The sequence below is a fragment of the Myotis lucifugus genome, unplaced genomic scaffold, assembly GCF_000147115.1.
Source record: "Myotis lucifugus unplaced genomic scaffold, Myoluc2.0 scaffold_522, whole genome shotgun sequence".
NCBI lineage: Eukaryota > Metazoa > Chordata > Mammalia > Chiroptera > Vespertilionidae > Myotis > Myotis lucifugus.
In genome coordinates this window covers 328,214-346,344 of record NW_005871570.1, presented here as the reverse complement: position 1 = coordinate 346,344, position 18,131 = coordinate 328,214, and the positions used below count along the sequence as shown (strand labels likewise).

Sequence of the window (18,131 nt, the reverse complement as noted above, 5' to 3'; positions counted from 1 at the left end):
GTCATGAGGTCCAGTCCGTAGACCTCCAAAATCTTAATATTTTAGAATTCTGAGCAAAAATTATACAGACAGCCGTAACCGGTTTGCTCAGTGGATAAAGCGTCGGCTTGCGGACTAAAGGGTCCCGGGTTCGATTCCGGTCAAGGGCATGTACCTTGGTTTCGAGCACATCCCCAGTAGGGGGTGTGCAGGAGGTGGCTGATCAATGTTTCTCTCTCATCGATGTTTTTAACTCTCTATCTCTCTCCCTTCCTCTCTGTAAAAAATCAATAAAATATATTTTAAAAAAATTTTTTACAGACATAAACCCAAAACCTTTGTGGATAATCTTTGAAGAGTCAAACTAAAGTTGTTAGAAAGTAGTTATACTCTATACCATTTTCAAAGACAGTAAATTCTAGAAATTATAGATTGAAATAAACTAGTTTGGGTTATAGAAAGGATGGTGTGTGAGCAGTTAGGAAATGACAGGGGTCCCCGGGGCCTGGACAAACCCCTTGGGCGTGTTGACAGGGCTGATTAATAAGGGGCTCCAGGCTGTCGCCGGAATAAGGGCAGGCCGGGCCGAATCTTGAGTTCACATAAATCCGGGTTGGAAAGCTAATGTATTAGAGGGAAGAATAATCCAAATTGTAAAGGACTTCAAAAAGCTGGAACCAAGGAGATAAAATGTACTGGGGAGACTTGTAAAGGCTTCTATGCAAGTTGTGAAAATTCATTTGCAACACATATAGTGAGCATCGTGTTCTTACTGGTGTATGAGGAGGACGTCAAACAATTCCCCGGTTCTGTGCTCAGCCTCATTTAATAAAGGACAGTATGAAATCACAGGTCTTTCATAGAGGAGAGGCCCACGAGAATTAATTAGAAATTTTGTCATCTCAGGAGAGGTTGAGAAAATGAGAGGATTCAGCCTGGAAAAGAGAAAGCAGACGCAAAGAAACAGACATGGCATCTCCATGGACATAGTCGGATGCTTTATAAATGTTTCCAGAAGGTGTTGGAGGCCTTGGAGGAACAGTGATGGGTTTCCTGCAGAACATGTAAGACACTCAGAGAGAGGTTTGAGTCCGAAGGGCTAGACAGACAATGTGGGACCAGCACGTGAAGGCTGGCACTGTGCTGAGAGGTCCCATTCGCCGGGAGGTCCCTTTGAGAGTTCCCAAGCATGGGTGTGACGCCGTAGAGGGTGTTTCCGGTCCATCACCCTTGCTGCAGTGTAGATGTCACTTAGAGCGCTGAGAGACTGAAGTTGGGGAGACGAGGGAGGGAACTGTTGATCAGTAAATGAGATTTGGACTAAGGAGACAGAACAAAGCAATGGTCCCATGGAGACAAGTTGAGGTGGGAGAGACCACCAGGCTTGATAGGCATGTCAACCCTGGGAATGAAGGTGGGGCACTATATGTGCAGTGGCATCATGGACCCCTTCCCTGGAGCACCAATGGCCTAGCTCATTTTAACGTCTGTCCAAGACACCAGGGAAGGGACTCAAACATTTATTAGGAGGATAATTTGAAAATTCTTTAATGTTCATAAGACTCCCTGATTCTGTGATTTTTTTAAATCTGTATTGTTGAGAGTATTACAGATGTCCCCCTTTACCACCCCCCATTACTCCCTTCCACCTACTTCCCACCCCAACCCAGGCCTTCACCAACCTATTATCCATGTCCAAAGATAGTGTATACACTGAGTGGCCAGATTATTATGACTGGCCAGATTATTATGACCACCCCATCAGTACTTCACTGACACTTCCAAAACTACTGAATATTAAAAACTTCCTAAGCAAATACTCTCAAGGTTTTATTATTATTATTATTTGCATAACTAATTCACTTCATTGTACTGATGGGGCGGTCATAATAATCTGGCCACTCAGTGTATATGCATATAAATTCTTTGGTTAATCTCTTCCCACCCACCCCCCACCCTTCTTCCTGCTGAGATTCTTCAGTCTGTTCTATGTTTCCATGCCTCTGTTTCTATTTTATTCAATAATTTATTCATTAGATGCCTTGTTCATTTATTTTGATTTTTTAGATTCAATTGTTGTATTTATTGACATTTTACTGTTCATATTTTTATCTCTTCTTGTTCTTGTTCTCTTGTTGTTGTTGTTGTTGTTGTTGTTGTTGTTGTTGTTCTTCTTCTTCTTCTTCTTCTTCTTCTTCTTCTTCTCCTTCTTCTTCTTCTTCTCCTTCTTCTCCTCCTCTTCCTCCTCCTCCTCTTCCTCCTCCTCCTCCCCCTCCCCCCCCTTCTTCTCCCTCTTCTTCTTAAAGAATACCCTTCAACATTTCATGTAATACTGGTTTGGTGGTGATGAACTCCTTTAGCTTTTCCTTTGTCCCAGATTCTCTTTGTACCCCTATACAGAGGTGTGTCCAAGATTCCATCATCTCTTTCCACTGTCCCCCTATGAACCCGAATAAGACCCTGAGCCTCATCTCAGCCCTGATATCTTTCCCAAACTTGATTTGAAATGTGCCTTGAACAGCTTCACCTAATGACCCCAACTTTCTATAATATGTTAAGTACTCTAGCTTATTTGAAGCCAAAGACCTCAGGCTCCACCCGAATTGCTGCTTCCATATCCTTCTAGACTCCTGTTCCTGTCCTTGTGTTACCTCACTTCCAGCCCTGGTCTTGCTGTCTCCCTGAACTTCCTACTGTTGCTCTGCACCCACACCCTCTATCTGCTGTGATGTCATCTACTCCCTGCCCCCTGCTCTCACTGCAGTCCTCTAAGCCTCTCACCTTTGCCAACCAGTCCTAGCCCCAGTCCCCCTTCTGAGCTCTCTGATGGCCTGTTTGTGCTCATTTATAGCAACCACCCCTACCCACACCACCTCTGCCCTCCTTCCACTTCTCCCCTTGGGACACTGAAAAGCTTCCAGATTATATTCAGTAGCACACAGTCACATCCCCTTTGTTACTTAATGTACTGCCCATTCCCAGTTCACAACCACCCTGGAAATGTCTCTGTCCTGTCCAACTGCCCAACTCCTTGCTGCCTGAGGAGCTCACAGTTCAAATGCACACTACCTCTGCATCATGGAGCACTCTTCCCATCTGAGTCTATACTCCCCCCAATATGGGAACAACCTGGCATCCTTGTCTCCTGTGACCATCTCCATCAGTCAGCTGGCATGTGGCATCTGCTCCTCTGTGTGTCCCTGGAGATATGACACATAGGATAGTGATGAAAAAGGAGTTTGAACCAACAGACGTTGTTTAGGACTTCCCGCTCGGCTACAGCTAATGACTGACCTTATCTGGGCCCCAGTTTCCTGGTTTCTGAATGAGGACGTGATTCCCGGCTGAGATTGATACAAGGGAACCCAAGCTAGCAGTCCTAAAGTAGCTGGCACAATCCAGATTCCCAGCACGTGCTCAACTGGGAGCCCAGCCCACCCTGTGCCCACTCTCTCAGAATATTGGGACATTCGCATGTGAAGGCAACTACCCAGACCCCTTCCCTGTGCTTACAACTCCACCAGAGCTTCTCATAGGTGAACTCATGGAAGAAGTGAATTCCCATTGTTATTTTTCTCACACTATCAGATGAAATCAGGAGGAGGACATAGTAGCTAAGACTTAAAGAGAAATAGGTGTGCTCTAAGATGATAAGCATGGGGAAGGGCAAATCAAAATGGCTTGGGCACCTACTCCTGTGGAGCAGCTTAACCTCAATGAAGATGCTGTGGACAAGGTAGAGCCCACCAGTATCTGAGGGAGCTCTGTTCTCACCTGTTGGGTACTGCAGTTCCTTAGCATATTGATATGAAACAAAACCCAGGAGGGGAAAAAACCGTGCTGACTGACCTCAGGAATAGAAAAAGAACGATGAACAAAATGAGGAAAGCAGGTCCCTTCTGAAGACCTTTGAGTCCGAGTTACCTTCCCATCGGAAGCTGAGGTACAATGTTTATGTCTTGGAAATGTTCCCTCTTTCTTAGAGTATTGAACCCGCCAGTGCGTGGTTGTTGCATAGAGCTAATTATTCCCAAGCTCTGGCATTTGCATATGTATATTTACTTTGCAAGTGTTAAATCATTCAGGAAGAGAAGAAACTCAGCGTGTTTACTTTGTCTGTGCAGATAAATATAAAGGCATGAGCTGGGGAACTAATGCTGCTTTGCTTTCTTTGCTTCACCATATGGGTGGGATAGAAGGGAGCTCTTTCCTTCCCAGACTGAAACCATCTGTGCACAAACGCAGGCCCAGGCAGGAGGGGGCAGTGGGAACTGGCATGGCTGACTTGAAGGACTGAGCTTTGGATCCTGGGGGTGCCAGCCCACGTGTGGCGATCCCTGTGACTGTCCTTACCTCCCAGCAATGGCATGCTGCTCCCCAGCATGAAAATGATTGCATTTAAATGTCAGCCCCTGAAAGATTAAAGATGATATAAAAATGCTCCAACATATGTATTTCTTCGCTGTACAGCCAGTCACACAGCTAAAGGCACTTCCAGAAAGTTCTGTTCAAGTAACACTATTAACATCAAGACTTTTTAGAAAGCAATGAAAGGAAAGCAAAAAGCCTTTGTCCTCTAAGAAAGGAAACATTCATTTTTACCAGGACAAAATGTGTAAAAAGTCCAAATTATATTTTAAGGACAATGAAAATGTCAAAGCAATGTCATAAAAAAAGTAGACTTGTTTTTTCTGCGTCATTGTTAGGCAGGAATTACTTTAATCAGGAGTGGTAAGAAGAGGTCTTGGTAAACAATGTCCTCAGAGGGAAAAAAAATAAAGAAAAAATGTTTTTTCTGAGTTTGAAATAAACAGCCAAATTTCCAGACAATGATAGGCCAATTACACAATTCTTTGTTCAACCTAAGGGACCCCCCAGCTCTATAGTAATGCCTTTTGTAAGTGACCTATGGTGCCTAAGCTATTTTATTTTGATATTTTGATAACAAAAATAATAGAATTTACATTGTATAAATGAATTACTTTCAAATTTTTAATTTTCTAACCAAAAATAAAGTTGGGTTTTTCTAAAAGTGGCAAATAAATGGGTTGTAATAAAGCTTTTAATAGGGGTCTGAGAAATTTTATGGCTCTAGGGTGTTATAGTATTATGTGCTTTTTGTAATGTAAAAACATATATATACATATAAACATATATATGAAAATATATATGTAATGTAAATATATATACATATATATATATATCCCATGTAGGAGAAATAAGGAATCCACTAACCTTGTGGTTATTAGTGGTGATATGAGTATACAATCACATTTCAAAATGTCTATTGTCACCTGACTGTAGAATATTTGTCATAAAAGCATAAGTGAATGTTCATGAGTTGTTAATCATGCACTAATGTCACCTTTCTTTCCCCAGATGCAAAGAGTTTAGCTGAAATGCTCATGAGGTAAGAATAAAACCTAGCATTCTGGATATCATATTTAAAAGAACAATTTACAGCTTGCCTTATGACTTTTTTAAATGACAGTCTAAAATCGATAAGATGTATTCTTTTTGACATATAATTTCTATTCTATGTACCAGAATATTCATGTATACCGAGTTGGGTATATGCATAGCAAATAGTATACTTTTACACGTGCCATAGGTATTCTCTTGCTGACCGGACTCAACCGATAGAATGTTCCCCATTGACCTGGGAATAGAAAAGCCACATTATAAGTGAGTGGCTTTGGTTTTACTCCCACCCAAATATGCCACCTTTGAGGTCAAGCCTTCTTCCTAACAGAGATAGCAAGAGAAGAGTTAAGAGCAAACCACAAACGGAAATTTGTGGTACCCGTGCTCTTCCAAGGCAACGGGCTGACCAGGGAAGATCCTCCCGACCCTCAGCTCCACGGCACCTTCAGCGCCCTGCACTAGAGCGCTCACCAACTTCTGCTGCAAATGTCGTTCGCATCCTGTCTTGGAGGTCATAGCCTAAGTCATCACCGGGTTGGCAGCACCCAGCACTTACTTGCCCCACTCAGTATTGAATGACTAGAGCTAGCTGAAAAAGTAAGGAAATGTTCACAACTATAGAAGATATCCCAATATTTGCATGTCAAATATTTTATATTATAATGATTAAATCAAAAGAATAGTCAGAGGCTAGGAACCAGGTAAGAAAAAATGTCAGGGACCCCACTGGTGAATTTGAGGTTGCCCTTGTGGGATGTCTCATGTAGGAAAGAAAGGCAATGGGGTATGGGGTCTCTTCCTACTGCCTACCCCACCACACTTAGCTTTAATTTTCTTCCCCTTCTTTACATTAAAAAATTAGTACATTTTTGTTATTCAGAAAGAGCCCATGCCCCAGATCACCAGGATCTTTGAAGACCTAAGGTAGAGGTGTGCTACCATTGGCCCATGGGTTATATTCCCACAGCCATCTCTGTTTGGCCACACCAAGTAGTAAAACAATGTGAGCTGTAGGTAAAGGATATGGAGGAATCAAGGATAACTCTGAAATATTTGGTGTGAGCAATCAGACGAATATTGGAAGTGTTTGCCAAGATTAGGAAGATAGATGCAAAGTATGGATTTTTTTTTTTTTTTGCAGGGTGGGGGCGAGGTGTGTTGATGAGAATGAAAAGACCTGTATGGGTCATGTTGAATTTGGGATGCTTTTTAAGCATCCAATGAAAGTGTCAGCTGGCTTGTAGCAAGAATCTGGAGCTGAGAAGAGAATTCAGAAATGCCAATGACTTATAAAGTATCTCCTTCATAGAAAACATCTAATCACATCAGACTAGATCAAACTGGCATGAGATCATGAAAATTTACACGAAAAGTCTTGAGTCCATGCTCTTGTGAAAATCGGCACTTGTTTGCTAAGCGAGTAGGAGGGCGTTTCTGTGGTCACATGGAGGCACCCAGACACATGTGCACTTGTGTTGAGCAAATCTGACAAAACATCTGGAAAACAAACAAGCCACCGTCATTTGATTTAAATAACTCATCTACTTAATAAATTGTATAATGTAGACTTAAAATATGAATTTATTGATGACATTTAGAAATCAAGAGATTTCACATTAAATTTTGGCTTTCTGACTTCTCTTGAAAATGCTCTGACACAGCCTAGTTGATAATGGCTGACTGGAGCTCCGTATGGTGCCCCTTTAAACTACGCAGCACTTCGACTCAGCACAGCAGGGCCCTGTCCCTATCCCCACTCCAGGCCACTTTACTGATCTGTATCCCAGCTGGGGTCCTGCAGCCCTCTCAGAGAGCTCCTGCCCGCTGCCTCCATCCAACCCCAAACCATAGGTCATGCCTCTGACCAAAGCCCGAGACACTGGAGTCTGTTTCCTGACACATTCAGCATGTGTTTAGTTCGGATGATTTGGTATTTTTTAGCTTCTCTGCTGCCCTAGAATGCAGCCCTCCCCTTTCTCATTAGCCCCAAGCAAGACATTAGAAAGCATCTTCTTCATTAATAGGGCAATTACTGTGGTTGAAAGACCACCTGTTGATGTGAGTAGGAATTAATAATGCTATTCCCAGTTGACTGTTGCCAACGTGAAAGTAGGAACATTAAAACTAGTAATTGCTCCCAATTGAGGTAGTTGAGGTAGTTTTCCTCCAAAGGGTGAAAGTGATTGGAAAGGAAGAGCGCTTCTAAGCTCCTCAAATATGTGGATTTCTGGGGGTTGATTTAGAGGTAAAAGCAATGCTTTCAATCATGCAGTCAGTTCAGTCTAAGTTAGGCAGGTTAACAGGCTAAGCAACAACAGACCTGTCACCTACCTGGTGAGTCTCCGGCCAACCTTATTTTGAATGTGACTGGGGAAGTCCAGGCAAGTGACATGCATTAGTACAGAGAAGGCCACAAAATTGCTGTCCCTGGTTTTTGCAGCTGCTTTCTTAGGAAGTTGAGGAGTTAGCAAGCTGGTGCAGTAAGAACATAGAACCACCAGTTTACATTCTAGGCCTGACTTTGCCACCAGTTGGCTTGGTGGTCTTGGATGTGTCATTTTCCTTCTCTGTGACCTACTTCCCTTGCCTAAAAAATACCCATTGGAAATCGTTCCTAGCTTTATCATTCTGTGATCTTGGTGAATGTAACATATATTTTCCAAACATGTCCCACAAAGAAAGTTCTGTGTATTTCAGTGGGATTAGCTCTCCCAGGGCCAGACAGGTACAGGCAGGACAAACATAGACAACCCCAGGGCTCCGGGGGCTCCCCCACATGGCACCATCTCCGGGCTGTGGGCTTCATGCTACTGGACACTCATCCCTCTCACCCAAGCCAATCACCCCATTGAAGGGGAGAAGAGACACCCCACCCACCATGCCCAGATGGGAAGGATTTCCAGTTTATATGATTAAGCAAAAAGAAGTTTTTGAAAACTACTTTTCTAAAAGGGGAGAGTGGCCTCCTTAAGGCACTACCCAATACATGATTATTGTCCAAGGACCAATGTTAGCAAGGGCTCATTGTAAACAGAGAAGGGTTCAAATTGAGAGTTTAAATTAGTTTAGCGTTTTTGATGTTCATATTTTTGTACACATTGTATAAATAACCCTCCCAGCTATTGTGATGGCATGATTCTGACAGCCTTAGTTCTTTTATACTTACAGATTGTTCCATATCAGATGGAGAGGGGGGTGATGTGCAGAGGTATTCATTAGTTTTTCCCACAGGCTTAAGGAAATAGTAAAACTTTAAAAAAGTTATAGCAACTGCAAGTAATTTATTGGCTAACCCTGAGAATGCCATCCACTATGGATTAGCATCAGCTCTGTCGTTTTAGTCAGACAACCGGATGGCAAATGGGCGGTGGAAGGTTATATTTCAATAATATCAAATATAGTTAGTATGATCCTATATTATATAAAAGAGGCAATTTTTGTTCTCATAATGAAAGCATTCAGAATCTTGTTTCAGGTCATAAATGAGGTTTCTTCAAATAGATTTTTTTTAAGGTTGGCTGCTGTTCTAATGACCAATTGTTATAATTTTAGAGAATCAGCCTTTATACAACAATAGGTTATAAAATATGACAGCAAAAATTAAAACAAAGAAACAATTTAGTCAGGACCTAATAACTCATTTAGAATGAGAATATTATTGTCCTTAAGCAAAGCTTCTGGGATTTGTCACTCAGCTCACACTGAACTCACGAAACAACGTGGTTTATCACTAACCTTCGACAAGTATTTATTGAGCACCTACTTTGGCCACATACTGTTCTAAGTTTTAGGAAGAATCTGGGAACAGAATAGATGAAAAATACCCCTTGTAGAGCTTATACTCCAGTGGGGAAGACAGATAATAGATAAGCCCATTAGATATATGCAAGGGAACATCCAGTGCTAAGGAGACCAGATCCAGCGGAGAATGGGGAGAGGAAGCCTGAGGAGTTCCCACACAGGGCCAACCCCGCTCCTTCTAAAAGAGCGAGGGAGGGAGCCAGCCCCGTGGGTACTAGGGTGAGGGTGGGGTGCAGAGGTTCTAAGTAAAGGCTCAGCAACTGCAAAGGGAGGGGGGGAGCAATCAGCCCTTGGCTCTCTAGGTTTATTGGACCTTTTTTTTTTTTTGCCTCTGGCTGCAGGGCTTTGAGGCAAAGGTCCTTGGAGGAGGCGTTTACCTCCAGCTCTGATTGTCCTACTTTGCAAAGTGTAATCATATTCTGAGCCTGTGTCACGGGCCATGAGGCAGCACAATCATGTAGCTGGCTTCCTGCGTCAGTCTGCCAGCGGACCCCTCGTTGCTAAGAACAGCCTTCCCCGGGTCCCTGGCTGGTTAACAGAGCAGCCGCGACTGCCTCATAACTATTCATGAGGAGCAGGGGGAAGTGGCTCACTCTTCTATTTCTGGTACAAGGACAAGCTCAAGTCCCTAGAGAACTTTCTAAACAGGTCCTTCCGGCATTCACCAGGGAGTAGTTCCCATATGTTTTTGGGGAAGTAGAGCTTGTCGAAGCATGATGTAACCACAGCCCAGGTCACTGAAATGCTCTTCGTTTCATATGAGTATTTGGATCTTTGTTTTAAAAAACACACCCACACACAAAGTGAGAACAAAGTTAGGTAACTAAAAGAGGATACAGACCTTGTGAAGAATTCAGGCCAACACGTTTGAATCTGGGCTCTGGGTAATTAGCGTAATCTAGCTACATGACCCAGTTGCTCATCTGTGGAGCAGGAAATCTGGTTCAAGGTCAAGTCCTGGGGAGGAATGATGCACCCCGCAGAAGAGGGCAGTTTTGTTTACACACAAGTGGAAAAACAAGGGCCATTATAAAATATTCAGGATATTAACCTGGACTTCCCTATGCAGAGGTCTAATGGCCTCTCGAGTGACCTTGACCTTCACAGGATTAGCATTCCTTCAGCCACAAGGTTCAAGAGTAGACAAGAGTTCTCGGGGGCAAGGAGGGATCTGGGACTCCTGGTGAATGCTTGGTCAGAGGAAAAAGCACTGAGATGTAAGAGGGACACCCCCTTTATCCTCCATGAACTGTCACTAAGTCATCATTTAGGCTCCGGAAAGCTGTCTCAGAACAGATCTTGACAATTATCAGTTGAATTTGTGGATTACCACATTGATTGAAACCTCTGAATGACAGCTGCCTCTCAGAGGGTGTTCCAGTAAGTGAGGATTATTTTCAAAATCTGCCCGATCCTTACAATTCTGTAAAGACGGAGCGCAGCTCTCCAGTGCAGATGGCTAATTAAAGCCTTTCTCCTCTTTTTGTGTTTTTGTGTAACATGCAGACTTTTTTTTTTACTCCAGGCTGTAACTGACTGCGGTTATCACATGCCGTTTACTACCTGTTTTCATTTGTGACCATCAGACAGCTCACTCCAAGAGTAATTTTCCGGCACACAAATTTTGAGATAGAGTTCTTATAGTAATGGCGGGGTTTTTTTCTATTCTAACATGCAATACCTATTGGGAACACTGAGCGGATGTCAGGGGAGCTAACAAGGTTGATGCTTTGTTACCAGAACAAAAATAAAACCCCACCAGCTACCACTACAAATCCGTTAGTCAGACCCCCTCCGATGAACAGCTGGTCCCACACCTCCTCCCTGGCCATCAGCAGGCTAATTCCTACCTGACCAATAAAAGTGTTGTTGGTTTAAAATCGCTCTTTCCCCCACTGAACTTTTACACAAGAAATGGGAAGTTACAAAAGTTCTATTGATAGATACGGACTCAAGCTCCATTGGCAATTTGTATTTTCTGAACCTCGACACTGACTGCTGAAATGCACTATGAACAAACACACTTTGAATAAAGGGAAAATTTTCCTGCCATGTTCTCCCCGCTCCTCCCCACAAGGCAGTCGCATCATTAGGTAGGAAGCCAAGGTGGTGCGCAAGCACAGGCGGGTGTGATGTACCACTGGGCTGTGTGTGTTCATGCCTCCCTCCTACTTTCTTCCCAGCAAGAACACCCGGACCTCGGACACCCTGAGCAAGCAGCAGCAGACCCTGAGGATGCACATTGACATACCCAGAGCCCAGCTTCTGATTGAAGAGAGAGACACGATGGAGACCATCGGTAAGGGGCCACGCTGGCCGCTCTGCACCACGTGGCTGCCACAGTCACACCCTCTCGGCCCACCCAATGGGGTGTGGGAAGTAGCAGATATGAGAGCATCTTGAATGCTGCCTGAACAAAGAAGTAGGAAGCTAGAGAACTGTTACTGAGGAGAATAATAAGTGCCAGCAAATGTCGGGGGAAATGAACGTGTATCCACCTCAGAGGTTGCCCGAGATCGGAGTTCCCCAACTCTGATCCACGTCGGGCCTCCCCTGGAGAGGATGTAGAACAAACACCTGTGATCAAACAACCCTAGAAGGGCGCACACTTGGAAGCCCACCCTGTCCCCTCCCCATCAGCTCCGCCAAGGCCTCCATTAGCGGGAACATCGCAACTCTACTGAACACCTAACAGACAAACGTCTATGCTAGGGCTCTTCCCCCACCTCCAGCACCTACACACAGTCTCCGTGTCTTCCCAGTGCTTTGGGGGTCACAGTTCCCTTGTCCCACGATGGCAAGACACCTGGAAGGCTTTGGGGACTTGTGTGCCCGGGACCCAGGTGTCTTGACTCCTTCCCTCCTCTTTCCACTCCAAGTCCACCACCCACACTGCCTGCCCAGGTAGTTCCATTTGCTCCAGAATCCGAGACTTCGTATTTTCATGCAGTAATGACCGGAAGAATAGGTCGCATTTATTGAGAGCTTTCTACATGCCATGTACTTGTCTACGCACTTTTTAAAAATTCTTTTTTATTTATTTTATTTTTTATTGTTGAAAGTATTACAGATGTCCCCCTGTCTTCCCCATCAGTCCCTTCTAGCCTGCACCCGCCCTGCCCCAGGCCTTCACCACACTATTGTGTGCCCTTGGGTTATGCATATATGCATACAAGTTCTTTATGTGCATTATTTAATCTAACCCTCCTAACCCACATAGGGAAAAGGTACAACTGAGTAACCAGGACTTAGAGAGGTCACGTAGCTTTCAAGGTCACGTAGCTTTCAAGGTCACACAGATGGTTGGGAGCAGAAGCTGGGTGGGGCCCCTGCCAGCTGCCTGCTTCCATATCAGCAGGCTACTTCCCAGAACCCCTCGCCTCAGAAGTATCACCCAGCTTCCCAGTACCCATGGAAACAGACTCCAGGGCAGGTTGCCAAGGCTGCCTCTGTTTGTTCTGGAAAGTGTTTGCTGGCACTCGGTCCCAGGGCAACCCTTTCCTGTGGCTTGGCTGAAACTACTTACCTCCCGGCATGTACCCTAGATCCTGCCAGGAAGGCAGTGGTAAATGGCCAGGTGGGCAGGACACCTGCATCGCCCCTCGCCCTGCCCTGCTTTATGTTCTAATAGAACAGCGGAGACCTCTTGACCTAATGGCTTATACATTCTGAGGCCCTGGGTGCATGTTTTGTCTGGGTGTGCCAGCACTTAGAGAGGGTCGGTCAAGTCCAATTTGACTTTCCATCAACCAAGTTCAGTTAAAAGGCACCCATGTTGTGTGAGGGGGCATCCTGCAGTACACGAGATTTCATTAGCTCACTCTCAACAGGATAAGGCACCATGTTTTGTTTGTTGATAATCTTTTCTTTTCAGTGGTATATCTGAAATATTTTTATTTATTCATTGATTGATTTTAGAGAGAGAGAGGAAGGGAATGAGGGAGAGAGAGAGAGACAAAGAGAGACAGAGAGAGAAATATCGAGTTGTTGTTCACTTATTTATTCACTCATTGGTTGAATCTTATATGTTACCAGACCAGAGATCAAACCCACAACCTTGGTGTATTGGGACGATGCTCTACCCAACTGAGCTACCGGCCAGAGCTGGTATCTTTTTCATTAAATTCAATAGCCGGGACATTAAAACTAAAATTTATTTTGAAATATCAGTTCAAAAATCAAAATATAATCCCTTTGGCCTTATAGTTAGGGTATCTGCTACCTGTTCCGCACTAGAGTGTTGAGCATTCCACCGAAGGCTGTTAGAAGCTGGGCGGAGCCTGGGAGAGCATCATCTCCCAGTAGCCAATCACTGGCCCAAACCAGAGACAGAGCTGCCATAGTCATTTCAGTAGATGCATCCCATTCCTCGCAGGCTCATCTGTCACCAGAGTCACTTCCCTCCTGGCGACGCTGACAGCGGTCGATGGCATTTTCTAATTACTGGGGAAGTAGAAATACGATGCTTTCAAACGCTCTGGGCTCAGACTACAAGAATCCAATATGAAAGTGCCATTTATTTCTGCCTGGAATGAATGGTAAACCTCAAACACTGACAGGCACCGGAATTTTCCCATTAGAAGTTTGTAACCTGGCCCCGCACATACCCTGGTCGGCTCCTAGCCGGCAGCATGTTGGAAACCACAAGGCATCCGTATTGTTCATGAAACATGCATGCAGATGCCAGGGCTGATGCCGGCTCCAGCGGCGAGGAGCCGTCTCTAGAAAGGCCGCCTATCCGAGGGGCCAGTGAAGGCTGCGGGGCCAGGCCCCAAGCCCAGCCCTGCCCCTGCTGAGGACCAAGCTCCCTGTGCCACACGCTGCGATGCCAGCAGACACCTTGGCAGTCTTCCTGCGCTTTCTCTGCCAAGAAATTTTATTCCGACTTCAAGAGGCTTTCCTTTCCTGCCAGAACCTGAGTAATTGGATTTTGTAAGGTTCGTTCTGTTCAGAGCCTTTTTTGGGCACAGAAGTCTCGCTGTGCTGTTTGTGACTTTCACATTCCCACTCCCCGTCGAGGCACGCCGTAGCCTGGTCCCCGCTGACTGATCGCTCACACGAGCTCCATCCCAGGCTGCGGTCCCTGAAAATTCCTGACAAATCCGTATATCCTCCCCAAAGCTCCCCTTGGAGTAAGGATGCTCTTAAGAAAGTGTGGAAAGTCTCAAAGTGAAGTAATGAAAATCTCGAGACAACCTAATCATGACACGCAGCTCAACCAGCTGCTGCTCCAAGCACTGAAATGCCCCCCATTCATCTGAGCCCAGGCTCCTGCTTCAGGAACCCACATGTCCCCACACCAGTAGGACTAGGAGACTCTGACAAGCGAGTCATTTTGAGAAGTCAACTAAGGCATGTGCTAGAGTCACTGGAGCACAGAAGAGGTGAGAAGAAAAGGAACATTCCTCAAAACCATTAAATTAAAAGAGAGGAATCCTAAACTCTGAAGACTGTTTCTCTTCTCCCCCCCATCCCCACCCCCAAACATTTGCAAGTTCAGTGTGACCTCCCCGGGATAGACCCTGCAGTGGAATTTTTCTAGTGCTCAGAGCTTCCTCCAGATGGCAGCCCGAAGCTGGGTGGGGCCCACCTCGCTGGTGCTGTCCCAGGTGAGCTTTTGACAGACACATCCATCCCAAACTCTATCAAACAGGAAGCTGCAGCAAACCCGCCCCCAAATCAGTGCTTCCTAATAAAAAGACCAGGCCCCAGGGAGTGGAGCAACCCTTCTCTGAGGTCATGTGCTTTCATTTATGCTCCCAAAGGAACCCCTAGGGATAGTCTACTTTTAGAATTCTTGACCAGTTCTAACGCAGACCTTCCATTTTTTGTTGTCTTTGTTGCTTTAGATGAGGTTGTTGTTGTGGTGGTTAAGAAAAGGCCAAGGAGTCATATACAGGGGATAAACATTTGGCTCTGTGTCCCTGCTGTTCCCTAGATGACCGCTCCACGGTGCTGCTGACAGATGCTGACTTTGGGGAGGCCGCAAAGCAGAAGTCCCTGACGGTGACCCACACGGTCCATTACCAATCGGTGTCGCAGGCCACCGGGCCCCTAGTGGATGTGTCAGATGCTCGGCCAGGAACGAGTGAGTGATCCAACAGCACTTAAATGGTGTGGGTGTTATCGATGCTGACAGTGTGTTACCTGCTCCGTCCCTGTCAAAGGAAAATGGGGGAAGGGTGGCCAGCCCTAGGCCTAAGAAACCAATAGGGATGACAGCATCATTAATTGGGATGTTGAAGTTTTATTGCTTGATCTAGGCTGTTATTAAACTGTGTCAGTTGTAGCCAATAACTCTTGGTACTGGTTTACTATGAAAGTACTCGAAATTTCAGGTCAAATTCATTTGTTACATTTAGGCAACACGGGAAAAGAGAAAAGTAATTAATATGAGTGTGTATCTTCTGCGCCAGGACTGGGAGAGAGAGACGATAGCATATCTGTTATCTTTGCAACAGCCCTGCAAGGGAACAACTTATCCAGTACATGGTATAGCCCCTATTTTACAGAGAGAAAACTGAGTCTCAGCGGAGTTAGGTGAACAGCCCAAAGCTGTCAGTCTCTCTGCCTGTCCTCGAAGCTCATGATTTTGTCCTGAACACACTGTTTGAGAAAAAATAGAATTCTGGTGAGTCTGGGAATCATATTCAATTTTGCTCTCAATATTTGCATATGTGATATATGGAAATTAATTACTGCAATGAAATTAAATCCCCTAATAGGTGTCTAGAGCTTATTGAGATATTCTTGTTCCTTCATAATTGAAATTGTTTCTAAATCTCTTTAAAGGCTGAGAAATTGATTTCCCGATTATTATCTTTTGGGAAGCTTTGATGTCTAGCTTTTAAACCTCTAATCACTCTCTTTGCAAAAATTTATATCCTTAGAGTGTTATAATTAGAAAAATAAATATTAGAGTGTTAAAAGCTATTCTCCATAATTTCTGACTTGTCAAGCATTTGTGGAATGCCCTGAGCTTCATGGAGCTAACTGGTCGACCCCTAAGCAGCAGTGTAATATGCAGGAAAACAATGTTAACCCTCAGTGACATTCACTGGAAAACTGGGTTTCCAGCCCATGCTTCAGAGGTGGTGAGGATGAACTGAAGAAATGGCTGGCCCGGTCCTGCAGGGGCTCTCGGCCAGCATCACACATTGCTTTTCCCTCTAAGCCTGGGGGTTCCACCTGAGGGTCATGCCCCATGCAACAACCACAGCTGACAGAGCCACACTTCTTCCATCTGCGAGGAAGGCACTAAATAATGTCGACAAACATTAGGCAAACCTACTCAAATGCATGCGTCCATCTCTAGTTCCGAACAAAAGGAGAGTCATCCATTCAGCATCTGCAGAACAGTCTCTAGTAGTGAAAGATCTTTGGGGTCATTTTTCATTAAATATGCTCTCCTAACCACACCCTGAGGGAGGGACTAAGTGCATTCATTTTTATTTAGAAGTAGAGCCAGTGGCTGCCCCCGCTCCCTGGAGAATTACCCCAGGAACCTGAACCGGGCACTTCCTAAAGCCCAGTTCTCTGGTTGCCTCTTGTACCACGGAGCCTGTCACCGCTGCCAGGGCTGACACCTGTGTCACGTCAGGCCCCTAGAGCAGGTCCTCACTGCTGCCTGGCATATTTGCCGAGGTTAACTGATAGTCCATTTCCTCAATGACAAGGGACCTTGTTGTTCCAATCTAGTTACTGTAGGACTGTGTTGTCATTGTAGGAAATCCTTATTTTTAAGAAGAGTGTCTAAAATAAGTTGTTTGCACACTAGAATGTGACAGCATCCTGGATGCTGTGTCTCTAAGCATTTTCTATTTGCCAAAGAGTTGCCACAAATTCTTATTACGAGGATTAGAGACATCGCACAATGTGCCGTCTATCTCTTTCAACCTGTGAAACACAGGCCTTGGCTGTGTCCATACCCTGTTCCCTTCCCTGTCTGTCATGTGGGTAGGATGCACCAAAAGCTGGGACTCCATTCCTGTCAGCTTCCCCAACTCATCACAAGCACTGCACGCAGTAGGAGTCCAGTAAATATATAGAAACTAGAGGCCCGGTGCACGAATTCGTGCACCACTGGGGTCCCTCGGCCTGGCCTGGGGGATCGGGTCCAAACCAGTTCTCCAACATCCTCCCAGGGGTCCCAGATTGCAAGAGGGCACAGACCAGGCCGAGGGACCCCACCCGTGCACGTTTAGGGCCAGGGAGGGACGCAGGAGGTTGGCCAGCTGGGGTGGGACCGCAGGAGGGCTCCAGGGAGTGTCCAGCCCATCTCGCTAGTCCCAATTCCGCCAGACCCCAGCCCATCTCGCTAGTCCCAATTCGGAGCGTCTTCCCCCTGGTGGTTAGTTCACATCATAGCGAGCAGTTGAGTGGCCTTAGCATATCATTAGCATATTATGCTTTGATTGGTTGAACGGATGACCGGACAACTGGACACTTAGCATATTAGGCTTTTATTATATAGGATGCTGACCGACTGTACTGTCAAGCTCTGAAACCAGAGTAGAGGGGATAGAAAAGAACTCACGGTTAGCATTTTAAACAGGACTTGGGCAATCTGCTCTTTCCCTCTCTGTTGCCCATTTCCTGAGACACTGTATCTCCTCCCCCAGTGGGAAGGGTTCCTTTTAATATGTACACAGTCCCCCCAGCACACTTTGCAGACTCTCACCAATTAGACTATTACCATCATCTATTTTACTTACAAAATGTGCAAGGTTACAAACACATGTGAAGTGGTAAACACTAGATTTGACCTGGGGTTTGTTTTGTTTTGTTTTGTCATATTTACCTGGAAGTCATCCACTCAGTCACCACTCATTCATTTGTGCAAAGAGCATCTACGCAGCACCTGATGTGCGCGGGGCTGGACTGAGAAATGCACCAGCCGCAGCTCCTGTCCTACCAGCACTACTGAT

The 18,131-nt window shown here is 45.2% G+C and overlaps 1 protein-coding gene across 1 annotated transcript in view; it reads left to right on the top strand.

Moving 5' to 3' along the window:
• Positions 1–18,131, top strand: part of DSCAM (DS cell adhesion molecule) — a 104,264-nt gene that overhangs the window by 66,185 nt on the left and 19,948 nt on the right. The window contains exons 14-16 of the mRNA XM_006103939.3: positions 5,359–5,389; positions 11,388–11,503; positions 15,143–15,292. Of these exons, the coding sequence (XP_006104001.1) occupies positions 5,359–5,389; positions 11,388–11,503; positions 15,143–15,292 (297 nt within the window). The remainder of the gene's footprint in view (positions 1–5,358; positions 5,390–11,387; positions 11,504–15,142; positions 15,293–18,131) is intronic.